The sequence below is a fragment of the Strix aluco genome, chromosome 9 (assembly GCF_031877795.1).
Source record: "Strix aluco isolate bStrAlu1 chromosome 9, bStrAlu1.hap1, whole genome shotgun sequence".
Lineage (NCBI taxonomy): Eukaryota > Metazoa > Chordata > Aves > Strigiformes > Strigidae > Strix > Strix aluco.
In genome coordinates this window covers 21,642,660-21,662,922 of record NC_133939.1, presented here as the reverse complement: position 1 = coordinate 21,662,922, position 20,263 = coordinate 21,642,660, and the positions used below count along the sequence as shown (strand labels likewise).

General features: G+C 42.4%; 1 protein-coding gene across 2 annotated transcripts in view; it reads right to left on the bottom strand.

Moving 5' to 3' along the window:
- Positions 1–1,065: 1,065 nt before the first annotated feature.
- Positions 1,066–20,263, bottom strand: part of MCF2L2 (MCF.2 cell line derived transforming sequence-like 2) — a 163,797-nt gene continuing 144,599 nt past the window's right edge. The window contains exons 27-34 of one of the 2 annotated variants that reach the window (XM_074834159.1): positions 18,908–19,003; positions 14,854–14,943; positions 12,634–12,705; positions 10,773–10,859; positions 8,444–8,562; positions 7,765–7,877; positions 6,707–6,810; positions 1,066–5,551 (exon numbers count right to left, since the gene is read on the bottom strand). In XM_074834159.1, the coding sequence (XP_074690260.1) occupies positions 5,451–5,551; positions 6,707–6,810; positions 7,765–7,877; positions 8,444–8,562; positions 10,773–10,859; positions 12,634–12,705; positions 14,854–14,943; positions 18,908–19,003 (782 nt within the window). In that variant the 3' untranslated portion in view covers positions 1,066–5,450. The remainder of the gene's footprint in view (positions 5,552–6,706; positions 6,811–7,764; positions 7,878–8,443; positions 8,563–10,772; positions 10,860–12,633; positions 12,706–14,853; positions 14,944–18,907; positions 19,004–20,263) is intronic. The other variant, XM_074834160.1, reaches the window with a different exon arrangement.

Here is a 20,263-nt window from a genome sequence, read left to right as displayed (position 1 = left end):
AGGGCCAAACTCTTTTGTGTTAAGGCACAGAAGGGAGAGGTGTGATCTTGAGTCATCTCTGCAGAGCACCTGCTAAAAGTGAGACAGGGCTGAGCAAAGCCCCACACAGGCTCTGGTCCCACCTGGGGACTGTCAGCAGCCTTTGCAGGGTGGTTCAGTCCTGCTCCAGGGACTGAGCTTGTTGCAGGTGGATCAGCTGGGGCGGCTCACCTTCAATGTTGCATCCAAACACACTCCTCAGCAAATAGCAACGCCCCACCTATGTCCCGTGAAGGGCCTCCTGCAAACCACGCCGAGCTGGGACAGGAGCTGCACAGGCAGGTCCCGGCATGTGTAGCTGCACGCCAGAGATCTGCAACAGGAGAGCGTTACACCTGCTCACGTGTGTGGCTGCATTTCCAGCCCTGGGCCTTTGCTGTGGGGCCTGCTTGGTGTGGGGGGAAGGACGCAAGCCCCACCCCTGGGACCTGGTGTGGTCCTAATTCTTCATTTTCTCATACCAATATTGCACTGCAGTAACGTGCTAAGGCCAATGACTTGAAAACTCAACTGAGGTGTAGTTTGCCCCCAGAAATCTGGATACCAGCTGGTATTAGTTCCAATTTATTTTGCTCTATTTGCACTGTGTTTCTACATTCTCATTTTTACCTGCTTGCCCTTCCACATGATCCACAACATGCATTTGGGTCAATTAGTGCTCCCTAATAAACCATTGGTAGCCAAAGGTATGCAGATATCTTGGCGGTTAACTATAATAAAGTTATCCTACAACTTCCTTACCTTATGGCTGCAGCATTAGCATATGCAGCTCTGAACTGTCCATGTGAATATCTGCACTCCCCTAAGAGTCCCAGGGATTCAGGAACATGACTAAGGTAGATGGGTAAAGATAAAAAAAACACTCTCTGGCTTTTCTGACACGTGTCGGACAAATAAAGGTATGTTGGGCAGATATGTGGATTTTTTTCAGCTGTGCTGATGTGCCTTTACTGATACCCATTTATTTTGAATAGAAAGAAAGCTCACTTGACTTGTTACTTCATATAGAGACATCAACCACAATGGTTTGTACTAGTTATAATTTTTATAAATTTCAAACAAAGTGTGGTTCTACACAGGTCAGAATGGCCTAATTACAGAAAGTTCATTTGCACACTTTTCTCTTGTAATAAATTCATACATTCTGTCTTGACTGGGAAAAAAGGACAGGTAATTCTGTCCTCTTTCCCTGTCTGATTATCTCTCATCAGTCACGATATACAAATACATCATTATCAACACCATGGAAAATATGTAAGAAAAACAAACTGTACCAATTCTCAGCTGGGGAGAGGAAATCTTAGCAGCTATTTCAGCTCCAGCTGCAAGAAGAAATACACAATTTGGCTCTTTTTTTCTTATTATTCTTATATATTTCTAATCATACATATATTTGAAGTCAGGCTTTGAGTATTTTTTGGAAAGTAAGCACATGGCCTTTCTCATACACAATCCTGTTTGAAATCTCAGAGTCTAAGAAAATTACGAATTATAAAATGGCTTTTCATCACATACACAACCAGAATATAAGACACACACACAGCTTTGTTGTCACTGGCAAGAAAAGCCAGTGTTCAGACATGGTTTGGCCGCAGCCATTTCAAGACAACCACCATTGGTCTGATTCTCCACCTGGGGCTTAGACCGTGAGAGGAGAGGATCAGGCCTGATTACATTTTAGCCTGGTTTACTAAAAGCAAGACTTGAGTATCATGACAACTGCTCATCTAACTGTTTGTCATTCCCACCAGTAAGGAAGGAGTCTGTTGCCCAACTACACCCACTGAGCAGAGGGCAGAGATTTGAGGATATGAAGTTTCTGCAAGTTTCACAGAAGATGGCAGCAGAGCAGAGGGAAGAGATCCAAGTCAAAACCTCAGCCTGGAGGGCAGGTCTCACTAATCCAGACCCAGAGAGAACAGCCAGGCAGCTGGCATGGACTCGCTAGTCAAGCACCAAGGGCACAATGCTCAACCAGAGTGCTGCTACAGCATAGATCCACCTCGGACCTTGTCTGTTCTACAACTGAAACTTAGTAGCAACCATTACTTTTAAATGACTTTCTGGTCACTATATCATCTCCAAACAACACTGAAATGAAATCCATATTTGAAAACTATGATTTTTAGGTCCACTACCTGAAAATGATGGTGTCAATGACCTACACACAGAATAAGTATACCTTAACGTACATATTAGTCTTGCTGGACATTACCAAATCATATTCTAGACTGTACATGGAGAGTCATTCCCTTAATTATCACCTTGCTTGACAGAAATACACTAATTAAAACACTATCCTTTCTAGTATTAAAAAAAAAAAAAAGTCATCAAACCCCAGTTTGTCTCATCAGCAAAGCCAGAAGGTTACTTCTTGTTGGCTGCTCTCAGACTTGTCTGATCTGTCACTGAACTCTTCATTCTTTAAGAAAGCAAACCCAGCAGCGTGGCACTGTCTCACTGACATTTGCACTGCAGGCATCGACCAGGCAAAGGGCCCGGTTACTCCCCAGCAGCAGCTGCAATGGTTGCAGTAGGGTCTGAGTTTGGAACGTGGAGTCAGAAACAGGCAGCTGCCTTTGGCTCGACGGCACTGCGGGAAGATTAAAGACACAATTAATGGTTGTGGGCTGCCTGCTCAGGTTCGGCAGTGTCCAAGGATAGCTGTGATACAATCAGCTCCCAAAGACCGCTGAGACCAGGGTGCTGTGCCACTGCTGCACACAGCCACGGGGCAATGAGTCACTTGTCATCCTCAGGACATTCATGGTGCAGGAGTGATTCCAATCTTGGTCCAACAGGATAAAACATGAGATTTTAGAAAATGAAATAAAAATTGTTTTTCAAAAGCAATGTAGGGAGGATAATTGTTATAATCCAGCCCATACCTCTGCAGTTGTCATGATGAGATAGTGAGCTGGGACCTCCCTGCTCCAGCTCTAGACTGCCCCACAGGGAGGGCACAGCGGGGTTGAATGCTTTGCTGTCCCCTGGAGGGTCCCCGAGTGTTGCACACATGCTAAAATTTAGCATCAGAATTTGACACATAGGAAATCCAATAGCTCCCATTTTACAGGAAGATACCGAGGCACCAGGGGATACAGGACTAGCACACTGTCACCCTGCATACAGCAGAGATAGGAAATGGACTGACAATACCTGATTTTCCATCTTCAGTTCAAAGACTTCCCACTGGCACTTCACCCTTAGAATGAGATTCCTCCAGAGAAACTCCAAAGTGCAGGTTTGCATCTTTCCATCTGTCAGCAATGTCACAAATTGTAGTTTTGGCAGTTTCATATACCCAGGATACCCTACCACATCTCTCTCTCACACACACACACACACGAAAGCTTACTATATTTATTAATGTGCAATCAAAGCTCCCTACCCTTTTCCTCTCCTATGCTTAGGGCACGGGTAGACAGAAGCTCTGTTAACAGGCTGTGCAAAAATTACTGAAAGTAATACAGAAACCAAAATGAACACGTTTTAGGGAGAGAATAAAATAAGTGCACTACAAGAAAACATCACTGCATATTTCCTTAGGGGACTGAAAGGAATCAATTCTTCCCTCAGGATGCGCATAACTACAGTAGACTAACAGGATTCATATTCCTATCATTTTTAAGATAAATGACCAGCACAAAACAGAAAAGCTCTTATGTCTCTAGAACAAAGTTAGCTTCCAAAAAGGTACAGAACTCTCAGGTCTTTTAGTCATGAACAGAAACATCAGAAATCACAGAGTTTAGATACGGAGGGTTAAAAGAACCATGGGAATTAACCACCACTCATAATTAACGAATAAGCCTTCACAGGAAAACAAAATCTGAATAAGCCTTCAACTACTCTAAGGCTTGTTCTTGAATGGGATTATCTACCTGCTTCATAGCTATCCTGACGCACACACTAAGATATTTGCAATGCCAGCCTCCACTGAGACACAAAGAAAAACCTTTGGGTCCCTGCAAAGATGATAGCAGATATGATACAGACTCTACTATCTTGCTCGGAGGCTCAATGACTAAAGAGTGGGGTTTGGTTTGGTTTCATCTACATTTTTAGTGCTTTTGTCCCCTTTTTTATTTACATAGAGCACCACTAGTTTTGGGGTTAAACAAAAAATCCCTAATAGTGAAAGCCAATCACTCACTCTTGAGCTTCTAGAGTCATTTTTACCAGGCTGATCTTTGCCTGTTTGCAACCCTTAGTCAACACTTATCTCTTCTAAAGTATTAGCAGCTTTTGTGGGACCTAAGACCCAATTACCATATAAATGCCTTAACAGCTGCTCTAAATGAGCTAATGGCTTGTATAGGAATAATAACATCTGTAATCACTTTATATTATACATTACATCCTTATGTGGCAGAGATTTGGTACAGTCCTTTAATCACATGTCCTGGAAAGAAGTATTTAACAACAACAGTTTATCCACTCATTGGAGCATCTAATGCTCACTGCCTATTTGCAATGCTTAAGTATATTCCAAATGGGGGGTGAAATGTATCTACTCCATAGCCCAGCACACAAAGAAAGCATGCAGTCTACTCAAACATATGACATTAAATGGCATTCAATTGAATTCTCGGCACCAAATGCAAAGGATTGTGATCCAGCAACCACAGACTGCAGAGGGAGCAGAGGAATGACTTATAGTGTAAAAAGAGTTCAAAATGTTCTTTGTCACAGTAGCTGTCACACGTCTTTGCTTCCCTGCTAAGCCCTGCACCTCCACCTCATAGCCAGGAGTTGCCATCTGCATCATTCCAACAGGATGCTGCACGCAGCAGTTGTCACTGTGCCATTGCAAAAGTAGTCACGTCATTGCTGCGTGAAGCCTCTTTGATGGTCCAAGTCAGAAGTTTCCTTTCCACAGCCACCCTAAAATGGGATGGTTTTGGTGTTGACCATCAGCAAAAAGGGCACATTTGTGATGTATCAGCTGGAATTAAGGAGGATGGGGAAGGCACAGCCAGAGGAAGCAAATGGAAAAACCTCCAGGCGACCCCATGGTAGAGCAAGAACTCGTAACCATGCATGTGTCCCTCTGCAGTAACTCGGTGTTCAAGGAAAGTTGCCAAAAGGTGCGTGCATAGTAACTCTTCAGCTCTGCTGTCGACCTAATTTAGGCCACATCTTCTGAAACAGTTTGATAATCAATGCAAGAAGCATTTTTCTCCTCAAATACTGAAGGCGGGGTTTGATGCTTTCTGGATGTTTAATGCTCCCTCCAAGTTTGTTTTTCGCAGCTTGCCAGGTGGACAGCACAGTTCTCATCTGTTCATGCTGATAAAAGTTTTAGTGAATTATGAACCTCAGAGCTTGTGAGAAAGGCAACTTTGATCCAGTGTCCACCCAAAATAAACAGAGATGGATGGGGTCCTGAGGAAGGCTGGTCCTGCTGTTCAGCTGCCAGCCCTCTGTTCTGCTGGGAAGCTTTTGGCCACCTCACTCTCCTTGGTGTCTGACTCTACTGACGCCGTACTGCAGGAATCGTTGTATGTGTCTGAAAAGGAGGACATGGGCATGGTCACTACAACATGTCTAAAGGATTTCCCATCTACAGTCTTGAGGTTCATTGTTAAAAGCCTGAAATAAAATAAAAAATAATCACAATTCTACTGCTCTCCTAATTCCTTCACTAAAGACAAGGGAGGCTTTTCTGGCATGTAACTAACTGTAATATGTCTGGCTTTATTCTTCTTTTGAAGCATTAGACATGCCAAAGAAATGAGAGCCATAGATAGGCACCAAGGGTGAAGACAGAACTGACCTTCTGTGGAGGTGAAGGAGCAGCAATTACCAAACTCCCTTTAAACCACAGCAAAGAATCTTGGTTAACTTTCAAAAAGGTTTTTCTCCACTTTAACAAACTGACAAAAAAAAAAAAAAAAAAATCAAAAGAAACCAGTAACTCAGAATAAAATGCTGGTAGCTCTCTATCGCAGGCCCCCAAGGAATGGCTGTGCCAGACTTTGCTTTCTTCTGTTACCAGAAGAAAAGCAGGACACATTTTGGTAAATTACATTTAAGGATGGGTAAAAATTAATCTAAAATTGTAAACCTTTGATCTGCAGAGTTGCTGAGATTCAGCTTTTCCAGTGCAACCTGTTTGGGTGTTAGGTCAGAACCAAAGCTGAAGAAAGGATGACTTTTAGTGCTGATTTGGCTGAAATCTTGCCAGAGCAGCCCTTCCTCCAGCCTTTGGAGACAGCAGTGAAATATGATGGAAGCAGTAATGCCTCATGAGATTTTAATGTTTTAAAACCTAGACCAGAACCACAGCCCTGATGCTGATCTAAATCGAAATGCTACCCGTGTCAGGATGAAAGCTATCCTGCAGTTACAACACACCCTGTGATATGACACAGCTTGTAAAGTAGCCAGCGTGGGTATTGGTAGTCACAGGAGTCTGGTGGGAGATTCAAATTCTGTCCAGGAAGGGGAAAACAATTAAATCATGCCAAGGTAAGCTGCTGCGCCTAACTAGCTCTGACACCCACATCACCAAATTTCAGGCTAGCTCAGCTACGTCACCAAAGACTGCAGCACAGACATACACTCAGGCCAAGTACTTTAATACAGAAAGTGCACTGTTTATCACATCCTTTTTTAGTATGAAAAAAAAAAATAAATGCCAGTAACACATTTTCTCTATTACCTGAATTGCTATTCTTAATTATGTTGTTACTGTCTCCCTCTGCTGGCTGCAGTATACTGGAAGGAACCCAGTCGCTTTTCTCAGAAACCAGTTTCTTCACTAACCTGAAATTCAGAGAACAGTCAGTGAATTTCCCTACACTCCCTTTCCCTAGGTTCTGCTTCTTAGAGGTGCATGTTGGGCAGCTATTTCCTAAACTAAGGAAGAAGGCAGAGGACCCAGGGCAGTCCTAGAGGTGACTAAGTTTCAGCAGCCTCAGGTGGTGACCCAGTATCCCAGATCAAGCTCATTTGCAAGCAGACTGTGTGACACAGAAGCAGTGGCCTTGGCCTGTGTTTGAGACCCTGGGCCAAATTCAGAGCTGAAGAAAATGAATCTTTCGTATTGTCCAACCCCCTTGCTGTGAATACCATCTGGGGTAGATGGGTTTAGTTCACTTCCCACCTACTTCATCCTCTGGGACTTGCTCTCATCTCAGCTGCATGTCAGTTCTGAGTGAAGGGTCTGACTGCATGGGCATTTCAAGGGGATCAGATCTTCTTCCTCCAAATCGCTCACAGAAGGAGAATTCAGGTGTCCAGACAGGTCTGTTCCTAACACTCACTTGTCAGCAACAGAGAATAAATACACCAAAACGTATGTGAGCTCAAGGGGGGCAGATTCATTCCACTTTGTCAGTCACATCTTTGGGGCTATCACTGCTGCAGCTCGGTGGAAGGCATGGGGATTTAACTGATGTATCCTATGGGAGGGTACTGCCTTTGACAGCTGTCCTGCTGGCTAGAAGGTGTCAAAAGCCCAAATATTGCCCTCCATTTCCTTTATGCAAACTTCTGTTCTCTTAAGGCTCATGCCACAAGCATTTGGGATGAAAGCCAACCAGGTGGAATTAACCAAAGCTGCTTGTATATTCATGCCCCTTTCACATTGTGGTCAATGGGGTGAGTGGATTTGGATTGATTTTGAAGAGGCTTTGACATTCTTCTGAATATTTTCCATCTTCTCCAGGAGGTTACGGCTGTTTTACCTTTCAAATTCTGTCTCTCTGCTGTACTTACCATTGACCATTCTCTCCTTCCTGCACAAACTGCACTAAGTCTCCATCCTCAAGCATAAGAGAATCCGGGAAACAGCTGTCAAAACTGCCTTCTACCCGAAAAAGATTGGTCCCCTAGAATGAATGAAACAATGCACCAGAAATAGTCACTATGGATGAAAGAAAACGTTGCAAGAGAGCGCTAGTTTAGTTAAATACTGAATTAGGCATTTCAAGCTGGTAGAGATTTCTTCTGTAGGGAATTGTGTCACTTTTTATTCCTTTTATCATGCTCAGGTTAAATATTATTCAAACTTAGGACAGAACTGTGCTACACATTCAGGCTTTAGAATTAACTGGCCAGACATTATTCTGATACAGAAATTGGGTTTGTGGCACCAGGTTGTTATCTGGAAAAGTCTGAAATTAGTTTTTTAAAGGCTCTGAGTTTTCCCTCACTTTGGTAACAGGTAAAGCTACAGCTTACAAGTAAGAATAACTTTTTATAGTCCTGATCCTGATCAACAGAATAGTCTTGGAATAATCTCCCAACACCCCAGATCAAATTCCCATCTTCTATATTCCCACGCATCCATGAATTTAAGGCTGGTATGAACCCAAACTTTGCAGGTTAAACCGTGATCTTTAGAGAAGAGGAGATTGCACCAGGAAAGGGCAGTGTAATTTGAAAAAGGAATTACATTGTTAGGGTTGGTCTCCTCCTCCAAGTCAGAAGAGTTGGAGAGTTCATCTGTGCTGGAGGGGATGGCTTCGAAATCTTCAAATGTGTCTAGAGATGGCATTTGCCTGCTGGGCCATCCTTTACAAATGAGATAAACCAAAAAGAGTTAGCTGTCAGTTATTAACCTCTTTCAGACTCAGTCTTTTAAAAAATCAATGTCACAGATTCACTTCCCACTATTCCACTTACTGAACTGCTTGTACCTTTTTATAGCTTGTTCCCTGATTTTGCTATAAAAATTATGTTGCAGCCATTATTCTGTCTCTAAAATCCTGTACCACTTGCTGTCATTTGTAGGAGGACCGATTGTGTGGCCACAGTGTCCATGCCCATCAATACCTCGAATGTTTAGCTTTGCTAAATCTCTTCAGTTCAGGAAGTACAAAAAGCAACGACCAGGAATATTTCTGTGGAGTAAGTGCTGTAGCAAATGATAACTTTTGCTGACGTGATTTTCAGAAGGCCATGCTCACTCAGTTTCCAGCTACCTCTACGTGTTTATCAACAAACTGAACTCCAAAGCCACTGAATTTTATTGACTTCTTACCTCCATCTCCCCCAAGGTGATATTAGCACCTGAGCAACTTACAACGACTATGCCCTGGAGCAGGCTGGAAGTGCAGGGAAGGGACAGAGTAAACAAGGCACAAAGACAACCAGACCTTGGTGGTAAGTAGAGATATCATCAATATTTCTGCTGTTAGCAGTCTTATTACATGATTTGCACCCAAAAACACCCCAGCCAGTAGAAGAGACTTAATGAGAGATTTCCAGCCCAAGCACAACAGCCAGTCTCTTTACCTACAAAGGCATGCCCAGAAGATGTGTCCTGAGGGAAATTCAACGAGCCTTATGAAACCTGCCTGCCTGAGGCTCCCATGATGGAACAGTAATTCAGCCTCTTCTGTACAGATGGCAGTCATGATCTACACTTTCCTTCACACTTGATGCCTGTCCCTTTTCTGACAGGGACGGCTACAGTCCAGCTAGGAGGAAACAGATCTTGCGTCTACCAAGGGATTCTGCAGCCCTGACACATACGAGCTAAATAGAGTCAGTCAAATCACCATGTGCCTTCCTACTTAATGTACCTGCTGTGCATTAGCTGAATCACCGTGACTTGGGCTGAGCAGATGCTGAATCAAGTTCTCTACAGCCTGTGGGCCATTGCTCTCAGCAAGGCAAAGCACTGCTCTGACAAGGCACAGAGACAGCTGCTCGTGCAGTGGGATTATGCATAACAGCACTCACAACCCACAGCAAAACCTGGCCTGAGACAATACAAAACCCAAGACAGGCAGTAAACAGAAAAGCAATCTCATCTGGGAGGAACAGGTTTATTAATTGATTTAATTAGTCCCTTCCCACGCACATCCTCCCTGCTACAGGCACTGATTGGTGCAGTATGTGGTCACGTAGCTCTGCAGCCCCTTCTCCTCCCTCCTGTTACACAGGGGCTGTGACTGCCCCGACCGTTACAATTCAGCTACAAGAGAGACAGTGACGTCCTAGCACCAGAGCAGCATCCCCAGTTAGAACCCTACAGGTATGGTTAGCTCATCCGTCAGGGTGTAAACCAGTCTCTGAGGCTGTGTTCATGTGCTGGGTTGTGAGTGTCCCTGCCAAGATCTATACCAGCAGAGTTCTGAGATGGAAGAGCCAATTTCAACTACAGACATATAGAACTGGACCCCATATTCTGTATCACACCAGCAAAATATTAGCAACTGTCTAAATGTACAAGAATACATTGATACTAATTAGCTTTAAACTGCTACAGCAATTTTAGTTCAAATTCATAGGGTGGGCTACAAACACCAAAAGAAAAAGATATCCCCCTCCCCCCTTAGACAAAGCTTCAGTAATCTTTTGCCACTGTCATTTGTAGAAAGCATGCAAGGCAGAAACCTAAACAGCAACAATTCCTTAGAAATACATGCATCAGCCTTCCTCTTCCATACCAATTGCTATTCTAATTTCAGAGACTAAGAAATAGCCTAAGTTTTACATACTTAATTCAAGCTATAAAATAACACAGATCAAATTCTGAGCTCTCTGACATCAATTAAAGCTGTGCTTTTAATTTCAGCTGTGCTTGACCTACAGAAAAGCAGAATCTGGGACATTGTTTCTATACCTGCTATTGATCAAAGCTTGTTCTTTCATTGCTTTCATGGAAAATACTGTTCATTAAAAGAAAAATCTCTTTAAGCTGAAGAGAGTAAATATTATCATAAACTTATATTACACTCTCAAATTGAGATGATAAGTGTTTTAATTTTGTTTACCTGTCTGTGAAGCAGATCTAGGTACAGGCCTCGTGGTGGAACCAGTATTACATTTAGTCTGGGCCAATATGGTGTTCTCAAAAGCATCTGTGACAGGAAGTACAATTTGTGTCTTCAAGGTGAAATAGTGACCAGACAACCAGTACAAAGTGAATTCCTGTATCACCTCTGCAACTGGTAGTCTCTTTAACAAACACATGGACTGGGGTCCAACAGTTATAAAAGAGGAGACACATGACCAGCACAAATGAGTGAAACGACAGCAGCATTCCACAGAAAAACTGTAAGTCTGAGAAGGACAGAGAACAGCCAAATGACTCAAACAGAAATACTGATGTTGATTAAGGAAAACAATTGCTGGGTGAACAGTGCAGTGTTCTATTTCACTACAGCTTCCTTACACGTTTTTAATATAATTTCCTTGCAGCATTTCAAATAATTCTGTAGTTGATGGTATACGGTTTTGATGCCCATCCATACAGCAATGCAAGGGGATCAGGGAGGCTCTTCTTTCCAGCCAGAAAGGAATTATTCTCTAGAGTGAAACTCTTGAGAAATGCAATGCAATTTTGTGCAGGAAGTTTTTATCTAAGTACATCAAATCCTTTGCATTATTAACTCTGCCAGAGCCCTGGCAATAGCAGCAATATCTTCTGGTAAAGGGATGATAACATTTATTGTTCCCTACTTAAAGAAACTCAGTCTGGTGAGAGATGTCGTGCAGTAGGACCATGTTTTTAACCAGCGAGGATCAACTCAGCTGTGTCCTACAGATAGTACTTGTACCTCGAAATACGCCCTACCTCTGCAGCCACATGGCATGCTGAGATCAGAAGTATATGTCAGTGAGGAAAGTGAGGTATAAACACCACAGTTTGGGAAACTCTGCTGCTGGGTCCCAGGATGATTCCAAACATAGTGCCAGGGATCACTGGCAAAAGGAAATATTCTGCAAACAGCAAAACTGCTATTTCCTCTACTGTCTCTGAACTGTTTCTTTCAACCTCTCTGTTCCAGTCTTGTCTTCTGCTGGGAATGACATAGGAGATAGCTCTGATATGTCACCAATTCCATCACTGACCTGGTCACCGGCCCTTTCTACCACGGTTTTGTGCAGAGCAACATAATCCTAAGAAAGGATTCTTCAGCCTACATCTCTCTCCTCCCTGTCCTGCAGCAGGGGTACCTGACTGCTTGTGCCCCACAAGGCAGCATGCTCTGGCAAATGCTCACGTAAAGGAGAAAGCTGACAATGGAAGCTGATGATCTTCTAGTGGCTGGGGACTAACTTCCCAGTTTAACTCTTTGGTACTGTTTATTAAACAGTAATTGACGAATATGCTGCAACAAATAGGTGGAAATTCTGCTTGGCTGAAATGAAACACTGCACCTTAAATGGATATTGATGCACAGCCTAGCCTCTTCTGTAGTCTTCATGCACATGGCTCCTGCTCCTCTTATTAGGTATAGACACTAACAAGGGAAGAGGGATGCAAGCAGCCAGACTGCAGGTGAAGGTGAGAAGTAGCCCCTTGGCTCCCTGCTGCTGCACTCTGCAGCATGAGGTAGAAGCCAGGCAGAAAATCCAGATCCAGATGGCACTTTGGAACATTACTTCCCAAAACAGGCAGAGAATTGGGGTTTTAATTTAGGGCCATCCCTAGGTGAAAGTTGGTAAATATGAGTGCAGGGGACAGGCAAGGGGGTGACAAGCTGTGTTTATCACAGTTAAACAGATAAACTGACACCAAACCCCTAATGGACTCCAGTGTTGTCTGCCAGCAGTGATGAGATGTGAATTCAGTAAATAATATCGAAAGATTGCCAAACAGGTTTTCATGCAGGATGGAAATACTCATACCTTCAAACCCCAGGGGAGTTGGGTCACTCTTTATTTCATGTCTCTTGACTTTAACTGCAGGAACAAGGGGACCTGTGTGAAGTTTGCAGAGTCACAAGGCTGTAAACATTGTTAAAGGAGAAACTTGCTTTCCCGTTACCTGGAAACACTACCTGCCTAATACTTTCCATTTCACCCAGAAAAAAAAAGACCAGCCCCTATATTCTAGGTGGTGAAGATAAACACTTCTGTGATGTAGATAGGAAATAGACCCTTTTTGCAGAAGACATTAAGACACAGTAGATGTATCTGCTTCCATTCAGGTTTCACAGAAGTTTTCTCTCATTCTGGTCCAGGAGATGGCACTAATGCAGGCAGGCTCACAATCTCCGCTTTCTACCTATGAGGCTGGCAGGGAAAAGCCCACAAAAGCCACCACTTATGCCCCACAGAAGTGGAGGGCATCCATCACAGGTCCACGTACAATGTTTCTCCTGTGTCCTGACTCCGCATGTGGAGGATTGGTGATGTGACAAAGCTGAACTGTTAGCAGTGAGGATCAGCACACAGCAGTACGCAGTAGCCTTGAACGTGATGATCCAAACACCCTGGCTAGACCTGCATTTGACTGATGCTGAGACAAGACTCAGGCTTCAGTTATTTTCTCATATGAAATATTTTCTTAAAGCAGATGCTGTAAATAAAACACTTAATTGAAAAGCACTGATTTTGTTTTCTAGCTTTTAAAATCATTACAAAAGTTTTCTCAGCATCCCAAGAAATTGCTAACAATCTTGTGGCAGACAGGATCCCAGGTCAGGATTTTTTGATATGAAACTGTAACAAAGTTTGAATTTCATTGCAATTCACACATTCTCTCTTTGATAAACCACACTAAAGACCAACCCTTGGTTGTCCATTCTCTTTGTACATATGTGCTTCTTCCTATCCCCAGCTTTGGAAATAAATATTAGGAAGTAATTCAATCTTCCCATAACTTAAGAACTGATCATGTATTTCTGAAGTTGTTGACGAGGACAGAAACCTATAAGAACTTCTCCTGTCCTATGCCTATCATTTCCATGTGGTAATGTTTTAATGTTACTGTCCAAAGACACTGGCAAAGAAACATTTGTAGGTAGCGGTAATATCACATCCTTCCTCTACCAATAAACCCCACCACACTCTCATTTCATGACAGCTCATGGCACAGTCTAGAATATGGTTCATATCCTTCACAACTATTTAGAATGCACTAAATACTGTGCAACCTTCTTCCTGACAAATCTACAGGAAAGATTTTAATACAAATGAATTCAGCTGTTTTTCCTTCTATTCTGGTTTATGAATTGCCCTGCGAATCGTAAACTTGCCAATCAGCTCCTCCACTTCATTCCAGGAACTGCCAAAAGACAGTCTATTCAGAATTCGATGTGAGACCGTATGTTCTGTTCTGAAAAGTAACTCTGACATCTAGGCATGGGTGCCTACAATCCTACTGATTTTCAGCACAGCCAGCTTGCCCAAATGCATGGGTTGCTTTTGAGTTTAAATGTAGGCACTAGTGCAGTAGCTTCAAGTAAATTTTGTAAAAGAGCCTTTTCTCAAAATTATTACAGCTCAGAAATAAAACTTTCATCAGTTCCCACACAAACTGCATAGAGTTCAGTGCATTCTGGGCACCTAGCTCCTTTACACATCTGAAAATTTCCTTGCAAACATAATTTCTAATCATAACTGTGATTATGCTAAATATGTCTAAAACTGGCATCTATTGCTACTCATTTTTGGCTTGATTTCAGGCTTTCTTACCATCTGATGTCTGCTGCGCAAGAAGGAGATTCTTTCTTGAGAGCAAAAATCCTAAACAGCTTTAAGGAAATGGGAGAAATAATTTCTACTGAATTTCAGTTAACCCAGAGTTGGGAGAAGTTGGAAAACCTAACCCCACATCAACCAAAAATTAATCCAGTTTCATGGAAACCAGAACCACTCTTTGAATCCTATCATAGAGAAACTGAGAAGAGTCACTATATATACTGGTAGCACGTCTTGCTATACATTCAGAATGTCTTGGCCTGCCTCCCTACAGGTGCTATACTGGTCCTGACTCTTCTACTGGAACCTCCTGCATTTATAAAAATTGAGCCTGATGCACTCACTCTGTGAACAGCATTTGGCAGTAAATGTATCGGTCAGCAGGAAGGGAGAAGGGTAGCTAAGCAAGCAGCATGACAGTACCTTTGGTCACAGCAGAAGCGTTAACTGTGGTGCTGATAGAGGAGGCTAGGGAAAAGCGACGGGTAACTTCTCTTTCCTTAGTTTCTGGATCTGGGAGAACAGACAGATGCAATGCAGGGCAGGATTAGAGGTTAATAAGCACTGAGGGTAAAAGATGTCCAAAGCAAAGCAGCAGCTGGAAAAGGGTAAATGAAAGGTAGGTTGCTCCTCTAAAACAGCCAGGAAAAATATCCTGAACAAACTGAAAAGCACAGAAGAGAGTTTATATGAACATATTTTCAAAGCAATTCCAATTGCACCAATTTTAATATTTCAGAAAGGAGACTTATGCCAATTAATATTTTAGCAGCCAACTAGTGTCTAAGTTCAGCTACAAAACACAGAGAGATGAGCATGATGGTTAGAGTGGAGCGTGTGTCTACAGATGAGATTTGGATTATTTTAGACACTGAACTGCTTGTTCTGTGATGACTGACCTGAAATACACTGGAAAACAAACATGAATGGTTTGGAGTTCACATTTATCGTTTCTAGAAATTAACAGTGCGAAATGCCTGAAAATGTTCTCTGAGCCTCTATCCTTACTGGTCCGAATCAGCTCAGAGAAAGTGAAGGCAACAGAGCTTTTTTTTGTTTACTCCAATTCAGATCCTGCCTTTTCTTAAAGTGCACTCAGGAGTGAAGACACAACTTCCCCAGATTTCACTACGAGATGCGAGTAGCATTTTTTACTCAAAATATTTCATAAACAGATCAGAGGTATAAATGCACTGTCAGCTAGCTTCAGAGAGCACATGATGTTTCAAAACACATTGAGGTCATTATGCAGCTCTCAAGAGATTGTGTCTACACGTCTACAAGCACATCAGTACACTTCTTCCACCTACCGACTACAGCAGCACCATTTGGGAGAAAAAGTTGCTTGCTTACAAATATTTCAGGATTAACTTTTTAGTCTCTTCTGCTGAAAACACTCTAAGCACATGTGCTGCATTACTCAAGTGAGTATTTCCATTGAGGCATGAGTAAAGCTATTCATATGCTTTATATCTCAGCTTCAGTAAGATACTTGAATACTTAACTCTACCAGGACACAACCTCAGTTGAAAACAGAAATGGCTTTAAATATTCTGTGAAGGTTTTCACACTTGTCAAAAACTATTTGTGATTTTCATGTTTTGATTTTTAAAAATATCAAAGAAATATTTATGTAAAAATTAAAGTTGTTTCCATTTTCACTGAAAAATTTCCTGGGAGAGGTGAAAAGTTATTTCATCAAAACCCTTTGTAGCACATGCTTGTATGCTTTGCTGAATCTTAGCCCAGATGTTCCTAGACGGTGCCTGTGATTCAGAGGGACTCTTCTATTCCAATTGTCTCCTTTCTCTTATCATGTCTATCTTCTTTTCTCTCTCTCTTTCTTTTTCTTTTTTTTTTTTTTTTCCCGTGGTTAACTGGCATACAGCACTGGAGTAAAATATGTTTCAGGTGATTTTATATTTCAGGCTTAAATATCCTGTGCACAATTATACTACTGTGAAGACTTCCTTGCCAGGGATCTTAAAACTCTCTTTCCCATTCCTCATCTTCTTCACATTTCCTTATTTTAATGTTCAGTCACAGAACTTTTCTCTTTACTTTGTTTTTTCCATATTTCTGCCTAGTAAGTGTCACGTTCACTATATGTTTCCAGAGGAGCAGAAATTAGGGTGACTGGTTGAATTGCAATTCCTATAATGTTTTATTGTGCCAAAACATCAGGAAACCATATTAGCTCCTTAAAATTTCAGTGCAACTTTAACTGTAGATTGGCTACTGGAAAAAGACTGTAAATTTTGTACCTGCTAATGCACTTCCTTATCAATTTACTCATAAAAGCACATATATTCAAGTACATCCTTATTCACACCTCCTGAAAATGCTGAAGAAAAATGAGAGGTTAAACTCTACTCTCAGTGATAATTACAACGGAATGACTCCACATTTAGGCTGCTGTAACTGCCCTTATGGAGAGACAAAGAAAATTTCACTTTATAATTATGGTGTTGGGCTACATTTGCACCACATCATGCAGCTTTTACAGACCCTGTGCCAACCCCAAGGAATATGAGCTTGGCTCTGCAAACCAGGACAGCTAATGCTGACTCAAGGGTGGGGGAGATGCAGAGTGCTACAAGTGTGGGCTTTCACACACCTTGGTGCCAGTTCTGGTATGGCTGCCTTGGGGGTCTCTGCACTAATGGAGTGCAGGATGGTAAAGCTTCTCCTCCAGACTTAGCATTTCTTTGGCCAAAACACCAGGGTGCTTATATACAATGTTTTCTACCCCATCATATCCAGCCTGGCCAGACAGTTCAGCAGTGCTTTGAGCATCCATGCTTCACTGCCAGTTGATATCCATCAGGCAATCTTGTTTCCCCCCTAATTAGCCTTGTAATTTTATTGTTTAAACCTTCCCTTTTATGTGTTCTGGACATGAACAAACACAGTGGGTCTGAACCAAAGTGTGCTCAGCTCAGTATGCCATCTCCTGCCACTGCCAGTAACAAATCCTTAGACAAAGGGGTCAAGAGCAGGACAAGTGTAATTATTGCCGTAACCTCCCTGTTACCTTCTTACAGCTTCTGATCTGCCTTAACAGCCAGTCCATATAGTGCTAACACAGCTTTGCATTGTCACTACCTGCAGAAATGACCACTCTGCAAATCATCCGGCCGATTTGCCAACTGGTTTCCTCTAGGCCAGGACCAGATTAGTAACTGAACAACACAACAAAGTGAAAGGGGACATTGTGTAATGGAGGTGTTTCACAGGAATCTCAAGTAACCAGACCCAGCAAGTCTTTGAGCTGAGAGTGCCTACAGTTTAGGGGGTATGAACTCTTCTGAATTGTGCTTTGCTGTCTGGAACACTGAATACAATGCAAGACATTTCACATGACAAGAAAAATTCAGATAAAAGAGCAAAAGAGACCCAAACCAATATTGCAGATCCAAACTTGCCTGAATTACAGCATTATCCCGCATTTCTGAAATCTGTATTTTGCAACTGATTTCCCTAAATCACAGGATCTGAAAACCACTCCTTTTTTTGTATTCAGAACATTGAACTCATTTGTCCATCCTGAAAGTGCAGCCTTAACCTTGCAGCCAGAATCTTATGGCTGTATTGGCTCTTGGTGTATTCTCATCTACTTTGTAACACTGTAGTTTAATGTTTCTGTATTTATCTTTTTATTCTTTCATCCTGTTTCTTCCTCCTTTGAAACTCACCCTCTCCACTGCACACTAATCCTTTTTCTCACAGAAGAAATATAATTTATCAGAACAGAAGACAGATAATAACAGTAAAAAGAGTAATTAAGTTATCTTTTCAGAAAGTTCCTGCAAATAGTCATTCAATTTCATTTCTATTCACATTTCTTTCTTTCCTCTAAAGTCTCTTTCTTGTACAGACATCACAGGACCATGCAATGATCTCTACTCATGGATATTAAGCATCTTCTAAACATTTATGCACAAAGACTCAGAACACACCATTTTAAAGTGTCATATAACATAATCAAGTAGGAATGACAATAAACCCCAGATCTCCTTAATTCCAGTTCCTCAGTGTAACCACTAGGCTATGGCTGAGCAACATTTGAAAAAGCAGAGGTCCAACCAATGAACAATTTAACACATGAAAACCTCATGTAGCATAACACAGAGATGATGCTCTTCCCTTCAGGCCAGCAAATTGCTGAAAGAAGTTAAGTTGGTGGTTTAAAACAAGTTCACACTTTAGCCCTTGAGAGAAACTAGAAATAAATGTTGCACCAGTAAAAAACACAACCAGTCAGCTCAAAGGTTGCCTGCCAACACTGCTATGGGAGCAATTTTTGGTAACAGGGTCTGAGAAGAGGAGCCATATGTGTGCATCAGACAAGCATTTTGGTGAGATGCAGCAGCACTTTAGGAAATAGTGATGGATGACACTATGGGATGGAGAGAACTATTGTGGGAGTGCAAGAGACACATGGCCAGCAACCAGATGCTGCATGGGGTGATTTTACCTTTGGGTGGAGCTCTGCGGTTGGAAAGACCTTGCAATGTGAATCGCTTTCTAGCAAGCGCTGTGCGCTCAAGGTTAAGGCTGGTGGAAGCATCAACTAGGAGAGAGAGGGAGAGGGAAGAGAAATAAGGAAGGAAGGGTCAGCTGTTCAGCTTATGGGAAAGGAAAGGTTAGCACTGGATGACAACTAAAAATAAATAAATAAATAAATTTTGATTCAGTTCAAGCCTGAGCAAGAGCTAATCAATTAGAAAGGTGACATGAGGTCAGGGTGGTTAAACCAGCTGAGCCAAACAGAGCCCCTGGGTTGAGTTTGGTTCACTGAGTTTTAATGGAGAACTACAACAACAAAACAAAACCAAAGAAAAACAGGTGAAGGGATGTAGCTCTCATCAAAGGAAAATACAGTTTAGCAGCAGGCTCATTAAAAAGGACCTAATGCCTTTTACTATGAAACCGTATCATTGTGGTTGGAACAGCAAGGTTGTAGAGAGAAGAGAAGCAGCCTTGCAGTGCAGGACATGTACAGACAGCAAGTGTTGCGAGCAGTCCCACTTCTGCTATCCAGTACTAGCACTGAAGAGTCTGCCATCATCAGCCCCATGGCTGACACACTCTCAGCCTTACCTGCTGAAGTCTTTCTAACAGCCTCCGAAGCTGGCATATAGTCATGCATTTGATCTCATGATTTGCTGGGATGTAAGGAGTGCCATGCCAGCAAAGCTTACGTGCCAGGCTCCTACATGAATAAGCCAGCCATGCTGCCTGACAGCTGCCTTTATAGAGATAAGTCACAGATGGATCTAGGTCCTGAGACTCTGGGTTTGAAAGATAGTAAGTTACTTGCAATCCAAGAAACAGGTGGACCTAGATCAAACCCCCAGATCCATGCATTTCTGCCAAATTCTGCATCTGTCCCTTTCTTTGTGTGGGCAGGTAACAAAGGAGGAGAAAAGCCATGTGTTGGCTGCCTGGTTCTTTGCTTTAGGATTTAACCAATAGCTTTTTCCTTTTCTTTATTTCCTACACTGCCAAGTGAAAATCATTAGAGGGACAAATGAAGACCAGAAGTACAAAGGGAATATGTAGAGACAGTGAATCCACACTGACAGACAAGCAACAGACAGACAAGCTGTGCTTCCAAGGGAAAGCGCATCACATCACTTCCTGATTTGCAGCCAAGATAATCCAGGATCCGAGATGCCTGCATGCATAGGTGGGTGAGAGATGAACAGATTTTAACAATACAGAAGTATTACGTCCATGTAGTTCAGCTCCTTCTACCTGGTGGCCTGCTGCCAGCTCTAGGCCAGGCAGGTGCCTCTGGTGAGGAACTGCTACTGAGTGGCAGCTTCAG